The following is a 25,000-nucleotide window of genomic DNA, read 5'->3' on the forward strand; positions in this document are numbered from 1 at the left end:
CTGTCATCTCTGCATCTTGGGGTTCGCCACCAACAGATTATGAGCGAGTATCCAGTAACAAACGTGTCCGCATCAGTCACTTTACTTCGTCACGACTCATAAGGAGTGCTATCAAAGGATTACATGTTTTAATCAGCGTAATACCTCTTAAAAGAAAAACAAACAAACATTTGTTTCTTGAATATTTGACATATTCAGTCCTTTTTTTAATAACTTTACAACAAAAAAAGTGCAGCACTGTGATTACATTCAGGATGAAATATCAGGAGAGCCCTAATGGAAATGTGCATCTTTTCCCCCAGGAAAGTCTAATGAGTTATATCATTCAAAAGTGACCTCTAACCTTTCAGGCTTCCTCCTCTTGCTAGAAACTGTCGTCTCATCCTGAGTGTCGCTGCCAGGAGGCTCTCCTTAAGGCCATCTACCAGGTGGACCTGCTGACTCAGGACATGACAGGTGGGCAGGTGAGCGCCCACACAGCCGCTGGAAGGCAAAGGAAAAAGGTAAAGGAGATCAAATAATGGCGTGGAACATGTTGTCATGTCTCTCTTTGCCTGCAGGTGGTGCCTCTGGCCTTGCTCTCTCTGCTGACTGGGTTCTCTCTCAAGGAGGCGGAGTCTTGTCTGGAGCTGCAGCCAATCATACGGGACGCCGTAGGAGCCGCCATGTCCAAGACACTCGTTTAGTTACATAGCTCATAAAAGTGATTTTTTTACGCTTACAGTTTGTCATCTTAACTTGCCAGATAGAAGCCTCCCCACCACTAGTTGGCGTAGTGAACCCTGTAAGACCCGAACAAGGACAGAAGTGTATATTAATATATTAATTATACGTATATCAATTCAGTGAACATCACCCACTTACCCTGCCATACAGAGTTAGCTGGAAAAGCTAACATGCTAACTTTGGCAAAATTAGCTAAAAGGTTAACATGCGAGCCTGAAACTGTTAAAAGTTAACATGCGGGAAATATCAATTTTTTTTACTGTAAAATGAGCTAAAAAGCTAGCATGCTAACGTTACCCTGCTAGTAGTTAGCATGTGTGAAGTAGCAATAATATTTGATTCCTAGTTGTGTACATGTAAATCTTGCGAAAATGCTAGTATGCTAACATGGCAACAGGCAACAAAATATTCGACTCTTGATTGATTGATTGAAACTTTTATTAGTAGATTGCACAGTACAGTACATATTCCGTACAATTGACCACAAAATGGTAACACCCGGATAAATTTTTCAACTTGTTTAAGTCGGGGTCCACGTTAATCAATTCATGGTACAAATATGAGGTGTATACCAGCAAACATGTGTGAAAAAGCCAATATTTACTAATATTAGCATGCTAGCATGAGAACATTAGCATGCTATAGTAGTTGACTAACGTTATCAAGGAGCATTTTGACTTGGAACAGTTCAATCGTTTGACAAACGTGAAAGTCAAAACACATTTAAGTAGAAAATTAGTGTTATGGAAGTGACAAAATATTTGACTCTGAGGTGTATACCTGCAAAATTAGCTAAAAAGCTAACATGCTAGTCTTAGCATGTTAAAAGTCAACATGCTAGTGGTAATATGCGTGTCCAAGATCAAAATATTTGACTCTGGGGTATATATTATACAGAATTAGCTGACAAGCTAACATGCTAACTTTAGCATGCGTGAAGTAACAAAATATTTGACTGAAGTGTATACCTGTAAAATTAGCTAAAAAGTTAACATGCGAGCCTGAAACTGTTAAAAGTTAACATGTGAGAAATATCACCATTTTTTACTTTGAGGCTTATACCTGTAAAATTAGCTAAAACGCCAGCATGCTAACGTTACCCTGCTAGTATTTAGCATGTGTGAAGTAGCAATAATATTTGATTCCCAGTTGTATACATTTAAAACTAGCTAAAATGCTAGCATGCTAACATTAGCATGATAACGGTTGGATGGCAACAGGCAACAAAATATTGACTCTGAGGTGTATACCAGCAAAAATGTGTGAAAAAGCCAATATTTATTAATACTAGCATGCTAGCATGAGAACGTTAGCATGCTTGAGGTAAATAACTATTTGACAGACTGAGGTATATATTATACAGAATTAGCTGAAAAGCTAACATGCGTGAAGTAATAAAATATTCGACTGAGGTGTATACCTGCACAATTAGCTAAAAGGTTAACATGCTAGCCTGAAACTGTTAAAAGTTAACATGCAGGAAATATCAAAATGTTTAACTTTGTAAAATGAGCTAAAAAACTAGCATGCTAACATTACCCTGCTAGTAGTTTTTGATTGATTGATTGAAACTTTTATTAGTAGATTGCACAGTACAGTACATATTCCGTACAATTGACCACTAAATGGTAACACCCGAATAAGTTTTTCAACTTGTTTAAGTCGGGGTCCACGTAAATCAATTCATGGTAGTTAGCATGTGTGAAGTAGCATAACATTTGATTCCTAGGTATATACATGTAAAACTAGCGAAAATGCTAGCATGCTAACATTAGCATGATAACAGTTGGATTGCAACAGGCAACAACATTTTTGACTCTGAGGTGTATGCCAGCAAAAATGTGTGAAAAAGCCAATATTTACTAATATTAGCATGAGAACGTTAGCATGCTATAGTAGTTGACTAACATTATCAAGGAGCATTTTGACTTGGAACAGTTCAATCATTTCAGAAACGTGAAAGTCAAAACACTTTTAAGTAGAAAATTAGTGTTATAGAAGTGACAAAATATTTGACTCTGAGGTGTATACCTGCAAAATTAGTTAAAAAGCTAATATGCTAGTCTTAGCATGTTAAAAGTCAACATGCTAGTGGTAATATGCATAAAGTAACAAAATATTTGACTCTGAGGTATATATTATACAGAATTAACTGAAAAGCTAACATGCTAACTTTAGCATGCGTGAAGTAACGGAATATTTGACTGAGGTGTATACCTGTAAAATTAGCTAAAAAGTTAACATGCGAGCCTGAAACTGTTAAAAGTTAACATGTTGGAAATATCAACATTTTTTACTTTGAGGTGTATATATGTGAAATTAGCTCAAAAGCTAGCATGCTAGTAGTTAGCATGTGAGTGTTTTTCATCGAATTAAAGAAAGAAATCATGGAAAAACATGGCGTAGTCGATTTAACGAAGACTAGCATGTTAGCTTTTTAGCTAATTTACCAGGTATACACCTCAGAGTCAAATATTTTGTTGGTTCCTTAACACGTATTTTCTACTCAAAAGTGTCAAATAGTTATTTACCTCAAGCATGCTAAAGTTGGCATGTTAGCTTTTCAGCTAATTCTGTGTGGTATTGTAGCGGGTGGGTACGGCATAGACATCTTATAAGTAGACGCAGCATCGAGCGCTACTCCCTACTGGCGCTGACGAGACGCGGGGCCGCCATCTTGGAGTGGTGATCCGCTCCACTCAGTGCAATTCATTTGGCAGGAGCAATGAACTGTCAGCGCATTTAATTTATCTGACCTCACTGAATACTACGGAGCCCCTAAAGGGACATGGGAATTTATTTTTTTTTAGACATGTATCTCGTGCGCACGAGAAAGTATCTCGTGGCCACGAGAAACTTTCTCGTGCGCACGAGAAAGCATTGGATGCGTGCTGATGGTTTGGTGTGTGTTAAAATGGCAGTTTAGGAGTTAATATGGCTGTATTTCCATGTGTGTTGTGGCAAAATGTGAATGCTTGATTAGTAGGTGTGAGACAAACACTTTATCTTCCTGGTTATTGTAACGCTACGTGTTTGACATTATTTAAGACTTTATCATGCCCGGGAAAGGACAGTTTTCCTCTTCTGTGGCTGTGGGGGGTGGGCGTGGCTTGCGGACCTGCAGCGAAGCGGAGTGTGCCAGTTAGTCCCATGTTGATGTGATCAAACTTCTTTCTTGCTTGGAAGATACACACACAATTGTAACTGTTATTTCTTCCTGCAAATAATAAATATGTACAACGTGTTTGGATGTATTCATTTATGTAAAATTGTCATTAAATGTAATATTGCCTGACAAAAAGTGATTCGACGTACGTAATATTTTGATATTTACACATCGCATATTTACACACACGCATCTGACTAGAATACCCTTATGTGCATTACATATATCAACATCAACTACCTACTGTACTGTTTACTTGTTGAAATACCCTTTTTAGAGCAAATATCTACCCATATAATTTATATGTGTATATATATATATATATATATGTATGTATGTATCTCTCTCTCTCTCTCTCTCTATATATATATATATATATATATATATATATATATATATATATATATATATATATATATATATATATATATATATGTATATATACATACATATTATGTAAAAGCATGTATATATATACTCTACCGTTTAAAAGTTTGGGGTCACATTGAAATGTCCTTATTTTTGAAGGAAAAGCACTGTACTTTTCAATGAAGATAACTTTCAACTAGAGAAATACACTCTATACATTGCTAATGTGGTAAATGACTATTCTAGCTGCAAAAGTCTAGTTGTTGGTGCAATATCTACATAGGTGTATAGAGGCCCATTTCCAGCAACTATCACTCCAGTGTTCTAATGGTACAATGTGTTTGCTCATTGGCTCAGAAGGCTAATTGATGATTAGAAAACCCTTGTGCAATCATGTTCACACATCGGAAAACAGTTTAGCTCGTTACAGAAGCTACAAAACTGACCTTCCTTTGAGCAGATTGAGTTTCGGGAGCATCACATTTGTGGGGTCAATTAAACGCTCAAAATGGCCAGAAAAAGAGAACTTTCATCTGAAACTCGACAGTCTATTCTTGTTCTTAGAAATGAAGGCTATTCTACAAAATTGTTTGGGTGACCCCAAACTTTTGAACGGTAGTGTATATATATATTATATATTACTGTAACTTGTTCTTAAAAATAGTATTTATTTTGTATTTTGTATGTCAAATTTAGTGTTTGTGTGTATATATGTATACTGTATATATGTATGTGTGTTTCTTCCTATACAGTATACATGTATATGTGTGTTTGTGCGTGTATATACTGTGTGTATATATATATATATATATATATATATATATATATATATATATATATATATATATATATATATATATATATATATATATATATATATATATATACTTTCTCGTGCGCACGAGAAAGTATCTCGTGGCCACGAGAAACTTTTTATTAAAAAAAATAAATAAATAAAAAAATAAAAACATTTTTTTTTTTTTTTTTTTTTTTAAATAAAAAGTTTCTCGTGGTCACGAGAAAGTTTCTCGTGGCCACGAGATACTTTCTCGTGCGCACGAGATACATGTCTAAAAAAAAAAAAAATTCCCATGTCCCTTTAGGGCAGCGTTTCTCAAAGTGTGGGGAATAGAGACATGACAGGTGGGGCGCGAGGAACGGGAGGAAATTTCACTTTGATATTTTTTTAATTTTTATTATTATATTCTTAGATTTTTTTTTTTACTATGCTTTCATCTTCTATACACACTGGAAATCACTTTGTGATTCTGTCTGTGAAATCCGCTATATAGATAAATGTAAATTACTTATTTTTCCTGTATGCTTTACATTTCTAGGTAGGAGCGAAAGTTTGACAGACAGCAACAGTAACTAATTGGGGCGGGGCTAAGCGGAAGCTTTGTGAATGGCGAGTCACTGTGCGAGGATTTGCTGTTTTGCAAATACATAAAAAATAGAGCCACTGCTGATGAGCTGTTCAAGATAATGGACAGTTTCCTCAAAGAACACGACCTTAAATGGGAAAACTGTGTGGGCTTTTGCTCTGATGGCGCGCATGGCAAAGTCAAGAAACGGGCTGCAGGCTCTAATAAAGAGGGTTGCGCCAAATGCGCATTGGACACAGTGTGTCATTCACCGGGAAACACTCGCGTCAAAGCAGCTCAGCCCCGAATTAATGAGGTTTTAACAGTGGCAGTGTCAAGCCTGCAACCCCGATTTGAAAAGCTGTGCAGTGCAAAACAGGCTCATTGCAGCCACTAATGCTGGAGTACTGTAAAACTCATGTTCACTTGCCCTGTCCTCCTTTTTTTTGGCAAAGATTGCAAAGTGGCACTTTTATTTTCATTTATTATTGAACTTGATGCAAGTTATTTGATTTATTATTGAACTTGATGCAAGTTATAACACTTTTATTTGATTTATTATTGAACTTGATGCAAGTTATAACACTTTTTTGATTTATTATTGAACTTGATGCAAGTTATAACACTTTTGTTTTATTTATTATTGAACTTGATGCAAGTTATAACACTTTTATTTGATTTATTATTGAACTTGATGCAAGTTATAACACTTTTTTTTTTATTATTGAACTTGATGCAAGTTATAACACTTTTGTTTTATTTATTATTGAACTTGATGCAAGTTATAACACTTTTGTTTTATTTATTATTGAACTTGATGCAAGTTATTTGATTTATTATTGAACTTGATGCAAGTTATAACACTTTTATTTGATTTATTATTGAACTTGATGCAAGTTATAACACTTTTTTTGATTTATTATTGAACTTGATGCAAGTTATAACACTTTTTTTGATTTATTATTGAACTTGATGCAAGTTATAACACTTTTGTTTGATTTATTATTGATTTGATGCAAGTTATTTTATTTGATATTGAACTTGATGCAAGTTATACCACAGCTGCACAGTTATTTTATTTATTATTGAACTTGATTTTATTTTATGTTATTGAGTTTGAATGTATAAAACTTGATGTTACTTGACGTTCGATAAATTTGAAAATGTTAAGCTTGGCATTAGCGTTCTGTTGGGGCGATGGGGGCAGGTGGGGCTTGAAAATTCCCCATTGTCCAAAGTGGGGGATGACAAAAAAAGTTTGAGAACCACTGCTTTAGGGGCTCCGTAGAATACCACTGATTTTCACGCGCTTTTTTGTCATACGTATAGCTATGATAAAGGACACATGTTTTGGCGTGTTTTATTATTCATAGTTAACAGTTATAGAATATTCTTATATGCTATAAATGACCAGGGGCCGTACTTATCAAGCTTCTTAGAATTACTCCTAAGAAGTCTGCTAAGAGTTGACTTAAGAGTAAATAAATTCTTCGCTGAAAGCTGCACTTAAAAGTTAGATATCAAGCGTCTTACTCACACTTTCAGCGAAGTGTAGGACTGAATCTTAAGTGTCACACTCAGAGCTGAATTACGACATTACTATGTGCCGTAAACGGAATTTTAGGTGACGTCATTTCTGTGTCCATAGAAATGACCAATCACGGAATGGAATCCCTTGTCTAAGAATAAAGAAATATCTTGGAAATATTTAAGTGGACAATGAGAGTGTATATTTTGACAATTAACTACAAAATAATACAAAACAAACTAGTCCCCGCCGGCACTCACGCTACCGCTCCCTCTCTTCTATCGCCCACACACTCACTGACGTCACTCACCTCACGGCCACACACATACGCTACTGTCATAACATTTTCTTTCCAATTCATTGATTAGGGAACTAATTTGAAACTGGTGTGGGTGGCTCTATATATACTAGCCCACTGCAGACACATGCAGAAATCAACAAGGAATCGAAAAGTATTAAATCTGTGACAAAAATAATATCCACTCTGTCTAAACGATACCGTTTGATCAGGTGCTCGTCATAAAAAAAACCCAAAACATTGTTCCGTTCCCTGAACGTTCGCGCACGTCTCTCTCGCCTCAGTGCCATCCCCTGCTGGCAACTCCTAACCACTTAAGACACCTCTGAAGGTCTCTTAAATATCGTGGAGAGTAGGAGTGATTCTTAGACTTAAGAACGTTGATAAAAAGCTTTTATTCTTAAGTTTGAGAGTAGGACTAAATTTCGCAAATTCTCAGGACTTAAGTGTAAAATGGCACTCTAAGAAGCTTGATAAGTACGGCCCCAGGTGTCCAAGATCAAAACTGGGAATATAATCCCAGAGAAGGGGGGGAAAACGGTCAGCTATTTTTAAATTCAAGAAACAATATGATTAGATTATATATACATGCGTATATCCTACATAAAAATTGGGTTGGAAAGCTAGACTAAATTTAGACTTGCATAATACTGTATAGCCACTGTCCATCTGATTGTCTAGTTAGCTAACATATATTACCACCTACACAATCAGGACTGCGGTCCTAACTTTTACCCCTGTTGGCTTTTACAATCTTTATCTTCATCATTTATTTAAACTTTATGTTATTCAAGTATGAAATTTTTTAAATGTAATTAATTTCATTGACAAGCAATTCTATTATGGTCATACTCTTGTTAGTTAGCGGCTATGATTTCAGTACTATTGAAGATCTTTGCTCCTTCTCAACTCTGTGGTAATATTCTTTTCACAAAATACAACCAATAGTACGTTAATGTTAAATCTTACTTGTGAAAAGTAATCCCCCGATTCCTATTTTCAACAGTCCGCTCATTTGAGCAGGAAAACGCTGAACACCAGCCTGGCATCTTTGTTTTCTACCTGTCAACTGTCAGTTTAGGCTGCTCGCCGGCTCCTCATCACCACTTCAAGATGGCGGCCGAATTTCTCGCGTCACAGCAGCCAATGCTGCGTTTACTTATAAGATGTCTATGGTAGCGGCTGGGTACGGTGTGTTAGCCAATGACTTTGGCTGGGGGGCGGGACTTCCGGGGAGAGTGGCGTTGTTGACAGGAAGTAAGGTGTTAGAGTAATGCCGGGAAAGGAGGGAGACACATTGGAGTTGATGTGTGTTTGAATTGCAACTTGTACAATAAAGACAAGACAAACAAAGAAGTGGTATGAGCCTACATTCCTGGATTATTACAGTATATACCTCAGAGTCAAACATTTTGTTAATTTATGCATATTACCACTAGCATGTTGACTTTTAACATGCTCAGGCTAGCATGTTAGCTTTTTAGCAAATTTTGCAGGTATACACCTCAGAGTCAAATATATTGTTACTTCCATAACGCTTAATTTTTACTTAAGTGTTTTGATTTTCACGTTTCTCAAACGACTCAAACTCTTCCAAAGTCAAAATGCTCCTTGATATGTGTTGGTCAATTACTAGCATGCTAACGTTACCAGGATATTGTGCCAATATTAGCAAATACTAGCTTTTTCCACACATTTTTGCTCGTATAGACCTCAGAGTCAAATATTTTTTTGCCTTTCGCATACATTTGTACACGTCAGAGTCAAATATTATGTCACTTCATGCATGCTAACTGCTAGCTTGCCAACGTTAACATGCTTGCATGCTAATACTATCCCTAATATTATCCTTATGTTTCATGGATTTTTCTAGCGAGCCTTTCAGTCATCAATATGGGATTATTGACACAATCTTTGTAACAGCAATTTTTGGTAAGAACCTTGTTTTATTTCTAAATGAATGAAACATGTTTGATCTTCTCCATTTATTCTTTATTTACGTCAACATAATATTCATTTATTCTTCATTTGTGTCAACATAATATTCATGTATTCTTCATTCATGCCAATATAATATTCATGTGTGCAGAGGTGGAACCATGCAGCCACTTAAGCACGATCCGCCTGTTTCGCTTCCGTGGATCGACCCTCGCGTAACCATGGATACGGTAAGGCATCAGTCACACGTGGCTGCTCCCTCCAAGCACACCTGAATGTACAGCTCGCTGATCACATGTTCACAGTCAGACAGGAAATAGGGATTCCTGTTGAGATTACAGAGAAATACTTCAAAAATATTTATATTTGAAAGGAAAACCGCTCTTTTTCGGGGGAATTTTGCCCATTTGGCAGTTTTTGACAGTTTAGAACGCACAGAAAAAGGGTGTTTTTAAAAAGCTTTTAAGAGGCTTTTAAAAAAGTGCAGTTTTCCTTTCAAGTATGACACGTACATACACATAAGGCTGCTAATTACATACACAGGTGGTTCTCTGGTTACCAAAGCACTCTCATAGTCTACTAACACGGTCGCAAAAACTGTTTTTATTTAGTTAACGTTTTAACTTGAACCTCCATTATGTCTCCCAGGTGGACTTTTCTGGGAGCAGTGCACCAAAAAAAAGAAAGAAAGGAAATCCCAGTCGAAGGAACGGAATTTGTTTGTAACCCAGAGACCACCTGTACCAGCATCATAGGAACTCAGCATGTAACTATTTCTTTCAAGTAATCCGATTACACATGTTGAGTGTCATACTCTCTAAAAAAAATACAAATAAAAATTTACATTTTACAGTAAAAATGAATGCAGCACAGTTGCCAGAGTTTGAATGTACAGTGTTTTATTATTATTATTATTATTATTTTTTTTTACAGTGAATTACTGTAAATTGAAAAACAACACCACTCTTATTTTTACGGTAAAATTCTGGCGACTAATCCGGCAGATGTTTTTTTTGTTTGTTTGTTTTTTATTGTAAAATGTACCAATGTTTTTTTTACCGTAATGTCTACCAAAATCAAATATTTTACTAGAAAATTTTAAGTGTTTTTTTTATTTTTACAACAGCATTACTGTAAATTGAAAAACAGTACCACTCTTATTTTTACGGTAAAATTCTGGCGACTAATTGGCAGATTTTTTTTTTTTACCGTAATATGTACGGACGTTCTTTTTACAGTGTATTACTGTAAATGTAAAATGTATCAGTTATTTTTACTGTAAAATTCTGGCAACTAATCTGTCAGATAGTTATGTTTATTTAAATTTTTCATAAAATGTACGGACGTTCTTTATACAGTGCATTACTGTAAATGTAAAAACTATAACGGTTATTTTCACTGTAAAATTCTGGCGACTGAGCTGACAATATTTTAACCCTAATACCTACCAAAATCAAAAGTTTTACTCGAAAATTTACAGTGTTTTTTTTTTTTTTACAACAAAATTATTGTAAATCGAAAAACAGTACCATTTTTATTTTTAGGGTAAAATTCTGGCGACTAATCTGGCAGATGTTTTTTTTTGTTTTACGGTAAAATGTACGAATGTTCTTTTTACAGTGTATTACCGTAAATGTAAAAACTATCAGTTATTTTTACCGTACAATTTTGTCGACTGAGCTGACAGTATTTTGACCGTATTGTTTACAGAAAAATAAAACATTTTATTTGAAAATTTACAGTGTTTGTTTTTTTTTTTTTTTACAACAAAATTACTGGAAATTAAAAAACAATATCACTGTTATGTTTTTGGTAAAATTCTGGCGACTCAGCTGCAAAAATATTTTTTGTAGCGTAAAATCTACATCCGTTGTCTTTACTGTGGATTACTGTAAATTGAAAAACAGCACCATGTTTTTCACAGTAAAGGTTTTGGGACTGAACCGACAGTATTTTTTACAGTAAAAGTCTACCAACAAACATTATTTATGTATACATATTAATTACCGTATTTTTACCGTAAAATCTATGGTCGTTTTTTTTACAGTGCATTACTGTAAATGTAAAAACATTGATGCTTTTATTTTATAATAAAATTCTGACCGTTTGAGCAGCTAGTTTTTTTTGGCACCATGTTTTTTTTTTTTACAGTAAAGTCCTGGCAACTGAACCGACTGTATTTTTACAGTTAAGTCTACCGACAAACATTTTACCCGAATATTGACATTTTTAACACCAAATTAATGTAAACTGAAAAACAATACCACAGTAGATGAACATATTTATTACATTATATTTACCGTCAAACCGACGGTTGCGTTTTTTACAGTGCATTACTATAAATGTAAAAGCAGTATCACTTTTATTTTGACAGAAAAATTCTGGCGATTGAGCTGCCAGTTATTTACTGTAAAATCGACGGTTGTTTTTTACAGTGCATCACTGTAAATTGAAAAAGACAGTATCACATTTTTTTACAGTAAAATGCTGGTGACTGAGCTGACCCTTTTTTTACCGTAAAGTCCACCAAAATCAAAATTATACTCCAAATTATTTTTTTTCAACACAGAATTACTCTAAATTTAAACACGGTACCACTGTTACAGTTACGGTAAAATTCTGTCAAATAAGCTACCAGAATTTTTGAGCCCTGTGAATTCTACAGTTGTTGTTTTCACAGTGCATTACTGTAAACGTAAAAACATATCACTTTTATTTTTTACGTTAACATTCTGGCTGTTGAGCTGCCAGTTTTTTCCCCCGTAAAATTTACGGCCGTTTTTACAGTGCATTACTGTAAATTGAAAAAGAGTATCCAATTTTTTTACAGTAAAATTCTGGCGACTGAGCTGACCATTTCTTTTACCGTGAAGTTCACCAAAATCTAAATTTTACCCGAATTATTATCTTTTAACACAGAATTACTGTAAATTTATACACGGTATCGCTGTTACAGTTACGGTAAAATTCTGTCAAATAGCAGATTTTTTGAGCACTGTGAAATCCATGGTTGTTGTTTTCACAGTGCATCACTGTAAATGTAAAAACATATCACTTTTATTTTTTTACATTAACATTCAACAACCGTAAATTTTACCGTATATTTTTTACAGTGCATTTCTGTAAATTGGAAAACTGTAGCATATTTTTTTACAGTAAAATTCTGGCGACCGAGCTGACAGTTTTTTTTTTACCGTAAAGTCAACTAAAGCTGAAAATTAGCCGAAAATGTACGGTGTTTATTATTATTATTTTTTTAAACATAATTATTTTAGATTGAAAAACGGTGCCACTTTTATTTTTAGAGTAAAATTCTGCCCATTAAGCTTCCAGTACAGTATTTTACCATAAAATGTTACATTTAATCAGCTACCTTCCTGGTAATATCATAGATAAATATTTGACAGAAAGGACAAAATATAGTCCGCAGCATCAATAACATCAATTACTGAAGTTTCAAAATAAAACATGAAACAATGATATTCAGAAACTGTACAAATAAAATGTGTATCATTACTTCCTGTAGGCTAGCTTGTCGTTTCAAGTTTCAGCGATAAAGTGCACCAAGTGTTCCAGTTCTTGTTCTGTGGGTTTGGACTTGAATGGGTTTGTGTGGACAGAGAAAGAACATTTTTGAGGGTCTCAGTCCTCTAAGGAGCCTGGCTGGGACTCCACCGAGGTCCGGGTGAACTGATGGAGCAGAGCGCCGTCCTGCGACTCCTCTGCTGCGTCTCTCCGACGTTTGCCCTCCGTGTCCGAGTCTTGGTCATCGGTTCCCCCGACTGACCTTTGACCCTGTATGTTGAAGGACAACATTTTTTAATGAAGACAATGGCAGCTCAAAAGGGCAGAATTTACCTTTAACACAAATGTAATAATTTTTACATTTACATTAATGCACTGTAAAAAGAACAACCACAGATATAACGATACAAAAAAAAAATCTGGCACCTTAAAAATAACAGTGCTACTGTTTTTCAATTTACAGTAATACACAGTAAAAACAAGAAGCGTAGATTTTATGGTTAAAAATTGGCAGCTCAATTGCCAAGATTTTACTGTAAAAATTATATAGTTCTCTGTAAAAATAACGATCGTACATTTTACGGTAAAATTGCGGTAATAAATATGTATACACAAAGTAGTAGAGTTTTCCAATTTACAGTAATTTGGTGTAAAAACCATCAATATTTGGGGAAAATGTTTATGTCGGTAGACTTTTACTGTAAAAATACTGTCACCTCAGTCCCCAGAACTTTACTGTACAAATGTGCTGTTTTTCAAGTTACAGTAAAGCACTGAAAAAAGAACGACTATAGATTTTACGGTAAAAAACAAAAAAACAAATGTCAGCTTCGTTGCCAGAATTTCACCGTAAACATCACAGTGGTGCTGTTTTTTGAATTTACAGTCAATTCGTTGTAAATTTTTAGATTTTGGTAAACATGACGGTAAAACACTGGCAGAATTTTACCGTAAACATAAAAGTGATAGTTCTTACAATTTACAGTAATGCACTGTAAAAATAACGGCCATAGATTTTACGGTATGAAAAAAATCTGGCAGCTTAATCGCCAGAATTTCACCAAAAAATAACAGTGGTACTGTTTTTCAATTTATAGTAATACAGTGTAAAAACAACAAGCATAGATTTTATGGTTAAAAATTGGCAGCTCAGTTGCCAAGATTTTACTGTAAAAGTTATTTTACTGTAAAAATTATACCGTTCTCTGTAAAAATAACGACCGTAGATTGTATGATAAAAATGCGGTAATACATATGTATACACACAAATTTACAGTAATTTGGTGTAAAAACCATCAATATTTGGGGAAAATGTTTATGTCTGTAGACTTTGACTGTAAAAATACTGGCAGCTCAGTCCCCAGAACTTTACTGTAAAAAATGTGCTGTTTTTCAATGTACAGTAAAGCACTAAAAAAAAGAACGACTATAGATTTTACGGTAAAAAAAAATCAAAAAATCTGTCAGCTTTGTTGCCAGAGTTTCACCATAAACATAACAGTGGTGCTGTTTTTTTAAATTTACAGATAATTCGCTGTAAAAAAAACCACTACATTTTTGAGTAAAATTTTTGAATTTGGTAAAAATTATGGTAAAACAGTGGCAGAATTTTACTGTAAACATAAAAGTGATAGTTCTTACAACTTACAGTAATGCACTGTAAAAAGAGTGACCATAGATTTTACGGTATGAAAAAAATCTGGCAGCTTAATTGCCAGAATTTCACCAAAGAATAACAGTGGTACGGTTTTTTAATTTACAGTAATACACTGTAAAAACAACAAGCGTAGATTTTATGGTTAAAAATTGGCATCTCAATTGCCGAGATTTTACTGTAAAAATTATACTGTTCTCTGTAAAAAATAACGACCGTAGATTTTATGATACAAATGCGGTACTACATATGTATACACACAAATTTACAGTAATTTGGTGTAAAAACCATCAATATTTGGGGAAACTGTTTATGTCGGTAGACTTTTACTGTAAAAATACTGGCAGCTCAGTCCCCCAGAACTTTACTGTAAAAAATGTGCTGTTTTTCAATTTACAGTAAAGCACTAAAAAAAAGAACGACTATAGATTTTACGGTGAAAAAAAAAAAAAAAAATCTGTCAGCTTTGTTGCCAGATTTTCACCATAAACATAACAGTGGTGTTTTTTTTTAATTTACAGTAAATTTGTTGTAAAAAACACTATATTTTCGGGTACAATTTTAGATTTTGGTAAACATTACGGTAAAACAGTGGCAGAATTTTACCGTAAACATAAAAGTGACAGTTCTTACAACTTACAGTAATGCACTGTAAAAAGAATGACCGTAGATTTTACGGTATGAAAAAAATCTGGCAGCTTAATCGCCAGAATTTCACCAAAAAATAACAGTGGTACTGTTTTTTAATTCACAGTAATTCACTGTAAAAACAACAAGCGTAGATTTTATGGTTAAAAATTGGCATCTCAGCTGCCAAGATTTTACTGTAAAAATGATACCATTCTCTGTAAAAATAACGACCGTAGATTTTGTGATAAAAATGCGGTACTACATATGTATACACACAAATTTACAGTAATTTGGTGTAAAAACCGTCAATATTTAGGGAAAATGTTTATGTCGGTAGACTTTTACTGTAAAAATACTGGCAGCTCAGTCCCCCAGAACTTTACTGTAAAAAATGTGCTGTTTTTCAATTCACAGTAAAGCACTAAAAAAAAGAACGACTATAGATTTTACGGTAAAAAAAATAAAAAAAATCTGTCAGCTTCGTTGCCAGATTTTCACCATAAACATAACAGTGGTGCTGTTTTTTAAATTTACAGTAAATTTGTTGTAAAAAAACACTATATTTTCGGGTCAAATTTTAGATTTTGGTAAACATTACAGTAAAACACTGGCCGAATTTTACCGTAAACATAAAAGTGATAGTTCTTACAACTTACAGTAATGCACTGTAAAAAGAATGAACATAGATTTTACGATATGAAAAAAATCTGGCAGCTTAATCCATAGAATTTCACCAAAAAATAACAGTGGTACTGTTTTTTAATTTACAGTAATACACTGTAAAAACAACAAGCATAGATTTTATGGTTAAAAATTGGCATCTCAGCTGCCAAGATTTTACTGTAAAAATGATACTGTTCTCTGTAAAAATAATGACCATAGATTTTACGGTAAAAATGCTGTAATAAATATGTATACACACAAATTTACAGTAATTTGGTGTAAAAAAACGTCAATATTCGGGGAAAATGTTTATGTCGGTAGAATTTTACTGTAAAGATAATGTCAAGTCAGTCCCCAGAACTTTACTGTAAAAAAAATGTGGTGCTGTTTTTCAATTTACAGTAATGCACTGTAAAAAGAACGACAATAGATTTTACGATCAAATGTATGTTAAAGAACTAAATGGCTGATTGTTGTTGTGGTCGTGGCGCGAGCAATGCGGAGTGGCAAGGCAGGACATGCGATGCTAACAACACAGAATGCTAACAACACGACTAATTCCTAGCTGCGACTTTCATGTTGACCCGAGTTTTGACAGAACCGTTTACACACGGGTTTCAGCACATTGAAACCCATTTCTAACTTGAAGGAATTACCCAGGATGTGATGAAGTATTTCCACGTCGTGGCAGTGTTGTAGTGGCCGGGTGACAACCATAGCAATGATGGCTATATTGGGTGAAACGAGTGTAAAGGTTTTATTTCATCTTTAGACGGCACTAATTATGTTTCTTATGCTTTAATTAAAAAAAAACATTAGATTTATTAATACTTCGAGGAAATTAGTTTACCACGGCCTGGAACCAATGAATTGTTAATAAACGAGGGACGACTGAAGCTGTGCAGCAAATAGATTTGTTGAGTCTGTCTAATTGGATGGCAGATTAGCTTAGGAGGAGCTTTCAGACTGCTTTAGCTCACATTCCTCTTTGACGCCTCAGACCAGCTCACACACTCTAACACACTCCCTGACCCCCAACTTTATTATTTCTAATCAACTTTGTCACTTCCGATACGATATTCATATTGGATCCTTGAGTATAGGCCAATACCGATATATTCATCTGATACGATATCAACAGGAATGATACTTACTTTTATAATTTTGTAATGAGAAACGTTAGCAAAGGTTTGATCAAAATAAAATATTCAGAGAACAGTAGGTGTCAAAACACTAATCCAATGTATGCAGTCTTTAAACTGAAGGGGAATGACGATTACTTTTTTTGCAACACAAATAAATGGAGTCATTTACATGGTAGGCTAGTAAGAGCTGGCAGCTACACAACAGCTACGCGCATGATAGCACACAAGCTGGACATGCGTAATAAGTGTCCTTAATTCAGTGCTTCTCAATTATTTTCAATGATTTTGTATCCCCCACGCTCCGCCGCGACTATAAATAGTATCATTTGTCTATTATATTGTCATAAGTACACCTCTGCAAACACTATATCCTAACAATGAAGAGAACAATAACGATAGACATATAGCTCCATTACAACAAAGAATAACTTTATTAACTGTGTTTTTCAGTCTGTAACATGCCAAATTTATTTTTTATTTCAACTATAAACATACTGAAAGATAAAATTAAATAAAGTCAATGAATAATAATGAATTCAAATCGATCAGCAACGTTAACTAGGACCTCAATACATAAAACATTTGAACTTACAAAACAAACAATAAAACGATTTGTGCTGATTTTTATAATTGTTTGGTCAAAACGAGGAAGTCAGGATTAATGGCTACAATGAGCACCTTTTGTCATGAACATCTTTTCATAGTTTGAAGAATGATACTGGGTGATACTGATAAAGTATGTTCTCCAGGGTCACATTTGACACCTCTCCCCCCTGACATCACATCATAACTGCCCTAATTGAACAACATTACGGTCTAAAACAGCACATTTGTCAATATAAACAAGTATGACATCATTCCAGTTGTATATTACTTACATACAGAGTCTCCTCGGCAGAAGCGTATTAGAAGGTATCCAGTAACAAAAGTGTCCGCATCATTCAACTTACTGCGTCAAGAGCTCAACGTAATTAATTATTATGACTATGTGTTGCCAAAACAAAACAAAACCAAACAAAACCAAACAAAACAAAACAATTACCACTCCACTTCAACGTAAAGACAGCATAAGTCCATTCCAGACGGTGAATAATAAATAGGTTTGTGTTTTTCATGCCTACCATTGTTCATTTTGACTCATTTCACTTGATCAAATCATATGCATGATTCCTGCTGATATCGTACGGGATCGATATCGGCGTCGTCCAATACTCAATGCTCCAAAATCGGCATTGTAAAAGAAGAAAAAGCTGTGTCGAGACCGGAGATATTTTTTTATTATCCTATCGAGTTTTTGTTTCATAGGCAAAAGCCCCCCAAAAAGAGCGCATGAGTGTCTTTCAGATGTGATGGGTTATTGATGCACGAGTGGTGACAAAACATGAGCAAACAATCGCCTGATCCTCATGTTTATTAGCTCCTCTTGCCTCCATAACTGTGTCATGTGAGTCACCACGTCACAGAATTTCATTCTTTATGTTATGAAACATGCGTGTACCTAATACTATGTCCCAATAACAGGTGCGTACTGACCTTAGCCGAGGCTCTTTCCTTCTGGGAGGATTCTTCTTGAGACTTTTCGGTAGCATCCTCCTCCTGGTCTTCATTCTCTGCTCCTGCTGAGGCACTGCTTTTCCCCTCTTCCTCTAACTCCACCTTCTCTTCCTCTAACTCCGCCTCCTCTTCCCCTTCCTCCACTAAAAGTGTGGAGTCGTCATTACCCCGATTGGTTGAGTCCTCCTCCTCTCCATCTTCAGATTCGTTTTTGCTGTCATCCAATTCTGTCCCACCCACATCCTCAGCTTCATCAACTTCCTCTTCTTCTTCGCTGCCAATGTTATCACTTCTTCCCTCTGCCTCCTCTTCTTCTTCACCGCCCATGTTATCACTTCTTCCCTCTGCCTCCTCTTCTTCTTCACCCCCGATGTTATCACTTCTTCCCTCCGCCTCCTCTTCTTCTTCACCGCCTATGTTATCACTTCTTCCCTCCGCCTCCTCTTCCTCTGGTGTTTGTCCTCCCCTGCACTGGCAGCATCGCCACCCACTGATCTCACACTCGTTTCCCTCACTTTTTCTCTCCTCACCCTCACGTCTGACCTCTTCCCCTGTGTCCTCCTCACCCTCCTCGGCGATTGCGTCGTGCAAAAGAGCTTTGCTGTCCTCGTCGTCCTCCTCTTCCTCCTTTACGACCTCTAAACTCCTGCCTTCCTCCGCACTCTCGCCGCCCCTGTGCGTGGGCTGCGGTGCGGTCGGGGGCGCGGGTTCTGGGGTCTTCTTGTGCTGGAGTATTTTCAGGAGGTCAAACTCCATCATCACCGGTGCTTCGACGGCCGCTGGGTGCATTTGGAGGGGCCGAGCCTCCATTTTCTTGCGCACGCAAGCGTCACAGGGGCAGTACTCGTCATCGCTGCGTTGGTCGCTGAACTCGGCTGTCAACTCCTCATCACTGGCAGAGTCCGCCGTTTTGACCGACTGGTTCCTAATGACCTGAAAATGAAAGAACACATCATTATTCAACCTTTTGAACTTAAATAGGGGTGTCCCGATCCGATATTGATACTGTAAGTGTTCCTGAGCCCATGTGGTGATATCCTTTACACACTGATGTCCGTTTTTTATGCAGTACCGCCTGAGGGATCGAAGGTCACGGCCATTCAATGTTGGTTTAGGGCCTTGCCGCTTACGTGCAGTGATTTCTCCAGATTCTCTGAACCTTTTGATGATATTACGGACCGTAGATGGTGAAATCCCTAAATTCCTTGCAATATCTCGTTGAGAAATGTTGTTCTTAAACTGTTCGACAATTTGCTCACACATTTGTTCTCAAAGTGGTGACCCTCGCCCCATCCTTTTTTGTGAATGACTGAGCATTTCATGGAAGCTGCTTTTATACCCAATCATGGCACCCACCTGTTCCCAATTAGCTCGTTCACCTGTTGGATTTTAACAGAGTATAAAGTTAAAGTTATAGTCCCAACAATAGTCGCACACACACTAGGTGTGGTGAAATTATCCTCTGCATTTGACCCATCCCCCATGTTATTTTTCAAACATACAACCGCTATTGCAGACTTGACAACGGAGAGAACGAAGAATGAAAAGACATTTCGACTTGCAGCTACTTGTGGGGCACCTTTGTGCTGAAGAACGCTGATCAGTGGAACTATCTTGCTGTTTGTTTGTGTGTTTTATTGCCTTCGTCTTTAAACTATATGCAATTTAATGTTGTTGGGTAGGCTCCAGCATCCCCCGCGACCCTGTGAGGGACAAGCGGTAGAAAATGGATTGATGGAGCTAGCAGGTACACTACAGCTAAGCACACAATAGCACATACATGTCCTTCCTTGAATAATACTGAAGTCTAAAACATTTGTCAATATAAACAAGTATCAAATAACTATAGTTGCATATGATTAACAGGTAGAAAAGTTCCAAGGCAGAAGCGTATTAGAAAGTATCCAGTAACAAACGTGTACGCATTTTTCATTTTTAAGTGTTGCCAAAATCAAGTGCCAATTCAACTTAAAGTCAGCATAAATCCATTCCAGACTAATAATCATACAGAGGTTAGTGTTTTTCATACCCACCATTGTTTTCTGTGTTACTGATTTCATTTGATCAAACCTTTTCCAGCGTTCCACACTACAAAGTAAGTATACATGATTGGTGCTGATATCAGGTCAATATATGCATCGGCCAAAACTCTATGCCCCACTATCAGTGTTGAATCAGAGTGAACAAATTGTAAACCAAACCAAATCGTCACGGTTGCATTGAGATTAGACTTGCTACAACCCATACCTAATGACATTCAATACAGCAACTTTGCCTTTTAACAAAGAAAACAATGTCCAATTTTGAATGAGAGGTATTAATTTAACATCACTGTCGTCACCATTTCTATACTGTACGTGTATACGTGCTGAAAACATAGTTTTGTTGTACTTGTGCAATGACAATAAAGTCCTATCCTATGCTATATCCTATCCTACTGTACATAAAGACGTTTCTGACGTAGTGCGCTTTAAACTCTACGACTGCGATAAAAACAAATGATCCAGATTTACCTTCAGTATCCGTCGCCGCTTCTCGGTCATTGTGGACTCCCTTGAGAGGTTTACACTTTTCGGAGGCCGTGGCATCTTCTCGCCTCGGCCAGCTCGACCCTTGATGTTCCTCATCTCCCTCTCAATGCTGCTCTGGATTCGACTGCTCACCTCATCCTTCAACTCTGAGATCATTGTGTCGAGAATGAGGCTGTCGTCTAGGTCCCAGCGAACTTTAAATTCCGCCATGGCGTCGATGTAGTGGTTCATGAATTGTTTCTCCAGCTTCTTTAGGAGGTGCAGGATCCACACTGGATCAGGTTCGTGGGATGTTTTTTTGGACAAAGATGCTTGCAGAACTGTTGGAGGTGTTCCTGAGCTAGAGTTGAAGGTATTATTGGTAGAACTGTGATCTAATGATGAGGGGTTCTCGGCTTGTTGGCTTTCCAGAGTTGGAAGCACTTTACTTTGATCCTCACTCGGCAAGAGCTCAACTTGTAAGACTGCCTCGGTCATAATTTCCTTGGTTTCGGTTTGTAGTCCGTCCTTGCCCACCGCCTCATCCTCTTGTGAAGACTCTTTTGGGAGTGTTTCATCTCCTCCTTGATTCTCATGGTCCTTCCCCGATCCACCAGAGCCACTGCTCATACCTACCCCTGATGAAGACCTTGGGGGTGTCACTTGTTCTGTGCCTATGCCCTTGGTCTCAATGTCCCGAGGGTCAGTGAGCCAAAGGGACTGAAGAATGGCCATAATGTCCTCGTATTGCCGGTTTTGGTTCTCAATTTTATCACGGCCCTGATTTCTTGTGGGCTCAATGAGCTGAAGCTGGGCGAGGCAGTCCAAGAGGCCCCTGGCTGATGTACTTAGTCTACGGCCATATACTGGAGACACCTATGGAACACAGCAAGTTCAAATAATTCATATTATAATGCTTTGCATGTAACATAAAAACACCATAAACTACTCAATCAATTAAAAAGTGTATAACTATGATTTACTTATTGTTTAGTTTACCTCAGGCAAACTCCTACATCGTCCCATAGAAGAACTGAGAAGAACCTTCATCACTGCAGCTGAAGAGCGCCAGTTTTTGGGCAAGGGCTTGCCACTCATCCATACAGCGTCAGGCTGGTAAGAAGTTTTCATTGGCGGTGCCAGATCTTGATCTGTCTCTTCCACTGCTGCCACACAGTCTTCTGCTTTCTCACCCTCCAATGTTTCCTCTGTGTCCACTTTCTCGCCATCAGGACTCTCCTGTTTTAATTCTGTTAGTTCTTCAGCTTTAGCCTCTACTTCGCTGCCAGGCTTAAACTCAGTGAGGTCATCAAGAGCAAGCATATTGCTGTTAGAAGGAATGCTGCGCAGCCAATCACTGACAACTTCACTGGGGGAAGCATTGGGCAGACAGGCAGGGGTGACCTCAGACTCTTTATCTTGATTCTTCTGGCTCCCCTTTTTTGGACGCCTCTTGCTTTTCTCCCCAGTGGACTTGCTGCTGGCTTTGCTTGCCTTCGACTGTTGACATTGTTGATGCGATGATGCTTCGATGTCGTTGAGAAGGTCAGCAGCAGCAGTCATGGTGCTTTCACCACATCTCTCAGCTTTACTGCACGGTCTAGAGTTGTGCAAGGGCCTTGATGATTGGACTGACCTCTCTTTTTTTGTAGAGCTGGATGTTTTGACAGATACAACACTTCCACTGTCATTTGCTTTGACAGCATTTTCTTCTTTCGCTTTTGCACCAGCTGCTAAGTTGGTCCCGAGGCAACAGGGACTACTGGAATGAACACTAACAGCCTCGTTGTTTTCGAAATCCTCCTTCTTTTTGGCAGTACTTACTGATGTCTTAGTGCTGTCAGAATCTGCCACAGCTCCATCAGATTTTTCAGCGATCTTATAGTTTTTAGCAATGGCACTAGCAGATGACAGTGAAGAGGAGGACCTGCTATCATCAAGGTTTTTAACATCCGATTTTGAAGCCTGACTGGTATGACTACAGTTTTCTGTAAGTGGACTGTCATCTCCATCAACTCCAGGTACTTCAATAGTGGGGATATGCACTTCTTGTGTACTCACAGTGACGTTGGATTTATGAGACAATATTGACTCTGGTGTTTTGTGGACATTGGGAGTGGCTATCATCAACCTGCCCCTGCTGCGAGTGCTTGTGTGAAATGAAACACAGGACTTGCAGCTGTCTGAGTCAGCTATTTCTTGGTCGTCTGGCAACCCAAGTGAGACGGACCCAGATGAGTTTGGACTCAGTAGTTGTTCTCTGTCTCCTGGGTCCTTCCTTCCGTTTAGTTCCAAGTTGTCTTCTGGTTCCTCTGCTTCGATTTTCTTACCCACCTCTTTTTTCCTCCCCTCCTCACATGCTGAATCTGCACTACAGTGGCATTTAAACTTTTCTGATTTAGCAGAAGCTGTAGAGTAAACGGACAAAGAACTCTGGCCTCGTGCTTCATTAGAACTGATGGGTGATGTAGCCTTAGCCTTTTGCAGGTGGGTCAGAGGTGAGTGTATTTTTGTGGGTGACAACATTTCACCATGCAGATGTTCAGAGGTTTTACTTAGGTTTTCTTCTACCTCTTTACCTTCACCAGTTGCCTCACTCGTCTCATCAACGTCTTCTGGAGAATTAATGGTTATTACATTTGGTCTCGAAGAAGCTAATTTGAGATTCTTGCTCGACGTTGACTTCTGAGAGGCACTCGTTTTCACAGAAGTCTTTGATTTAATAGACATGGCACTGGTCACTCGTTCTTCATTTGCATTTGGTTTTCCATTTGCTTCAGGAGAAGGAATGTCAGCTTCCTTTAGATCTGGGGATGCTGCAATACAGTCTGAGACATAACTTGTCCGACAAGAAGTTGTTGATTTAGTAGATAAAGCAGTAGGTGCCCGTTCTTCAGCTTGCCCTTCTTTGTTGTCTTCAAGTTTTAAGGTTTCTGGACACATCCCTGGTTTCTCCTTTTCTTCATTGAGATGTACTACCATTGGCTCATCTCTTGCACACAGCTTGTGAGATGTTTTGGACTTTCCTGTTATATTTGACTTTGAAGATTTCGTAGAGCGAACACTAGTGGGTCGTTCTGCCATACTAGATTTTGTAGAAACATTAGATGCGACAGAAAGACAACTGTGAGGTATAACATTTGCATCATTGTCTTCTACGGCTGTACTGCCACCCGTAGAATTAATCCTGACACTTGACACACTCTTAGGTGAAATAGAAGCTTCAGCTTCAATGTTGTTACTGTTCTCTTCTTCTGCTTCCTCTGTTGCTGTGATGCTAGCACTTTCAGCTGTGCCACTGCAGTTGGACTTGTGACCCGACATAACACTGGAGCTTCTCTCCTTGTTTTCAGCTGTAGCACTAGCAAGACTAGATTTCTGTGACGTGCTGGACTCATGGCTAATGACGGAGGTGGCTCCTTCTTGCCCCTCTGTTGGCTTAGAATTGGACATTCTGGACATGGCACTAGATGTTCTGCTCTCTGGGGCATTTGTTAGGGCAGATCCATGTCTTGTTAGATTGGTTTTGTTGGATTGTGTAGACAAAGCATCATCATAGGTACCTTCATTGGCATTTGATTGGCTCGCGAGAGGTGAAGTGGACTTCGAACAGGCTTGAGGGATGTGATTGGACAGCTGTGAGGCTCTACTATTAGAATTAGGGTTGACTACATGTTTGTAACCACCACAATTAGAACACACACTTGAAATCACAGACTGACCGACAGATAAAGCTTTACCAATCTCTTCACTCTCATCCCTTTGGTAAATGACTTTGGCGGAACTACATGTGGATCTGGGGGCTTCATTCACTTCATCTGGTCCAGTTGGTGTCTGAGTTATGGTAGCTCCACAGAGACAAGAGGTGGCTGCAGAGGCTGCTCCGCTTCCTCTATTGTTCTTGTTTTCATGCTTGTTTTTCTCTGTCTG

At 37.5% G+C, this 25,000-nt stretch overlaps 3 protein-coding genes and 1 long non-coding RNA gene across 4 annotated transcripts in view; 3 read left to right on the forward strand and 1 right to left on the reverse strand.

The window, feature by feature from the left end:
- The window catches only part of gckr (glucokinase (hexokinase 4) regulator), a 44,186-nt gene extending 42,612 nt beyond the window's left edge, over window positions 1–1,574 (forward strand). Inside the window, exons 20-21 of the mRNA XM_062040990.1 lie at window positions 369–503; window positions 561–1,574. Coding sequence (XP_061896974.1) covers window positions 369–503; window positions 561–686 — 261 coding nt within the window. The 3' untranslated portion in view covers window positions 687–1,574. The remainder of the gene's footprint in view (window positions 1–368; window positions 504–560) is intronic.
- enpp4 (ectonucleotide pyrophosphatase/phosphodiesterase 4) overlaps window positions 1–25,000 on the forward strand; it is a 681,324-nt gene that overhangs the window by 132,559 nt on the left and 523,765 nt on the right. The gene's annotated exons all lie outside the window — the stretch shown is intronic.
- LOC133657703 (uncharacterized) lies at window positions 8,693–11,080 on the forward strand. The gene is made up of 4 exons (XR_009827339.1): window positions 8,693–8,810; window positions 9,325–9,383; window positions 9,541–9,619; window positions 10,038–11,080. It is a non-coding gene; the product is annotated as an uncharacterized LOC133657703 (long non-coding RNA).
- The window catches only part of rp1l1a (rp1 like 1a), a 31,509-nt gene continuing 17,558 nt past the window's right edge, over window positions 11,050–25,000 (reverse strand). The window contains exons 5-8 of the mRNA XM_062059317.1: window positions 22,070–25,000; window positions 21,074–21,946; window positions 18,540–19,493; window positions 11,050–13,184 (exon numbers count right to left, since the gene is read on the reverse strand). The exon at window positions 22,070–25,000 is cut by the window's right edge and continues 968 nt beyond it. Of these exons, the coding sequence (XP_061915301.1) occupies window positions 13,032–13,184; window positions 18,540–19,493; window positions 21,074–21,946; window positions 22,070–25,000 (4,911 nt within the window). The 3' untranslated portion in view covers window positions 11,050–13,031. The remainder of the gene's footprint in view (window positions 13,185–18,539; window positions 19,494–21,073; window positions 21,947–22,069) is intronic.

Source organism: Entelurus aequoreus, linkage group LG01 (assembly GCF_033978785.1).
Source record: "Entelurus aequoreus isolate RoL-2023_Sb linkage group LG01, RoL_Eaeq_v1.1, whole genome shotgun sequence".
Classification (NCBI taxonomy): domain Eukaryota; kingdom Metazoa; phylum Chordata; class Actinopteri; order Syngnathiformes; family Syngnathidae; genus Entelurus; species Entelurus aequoreus.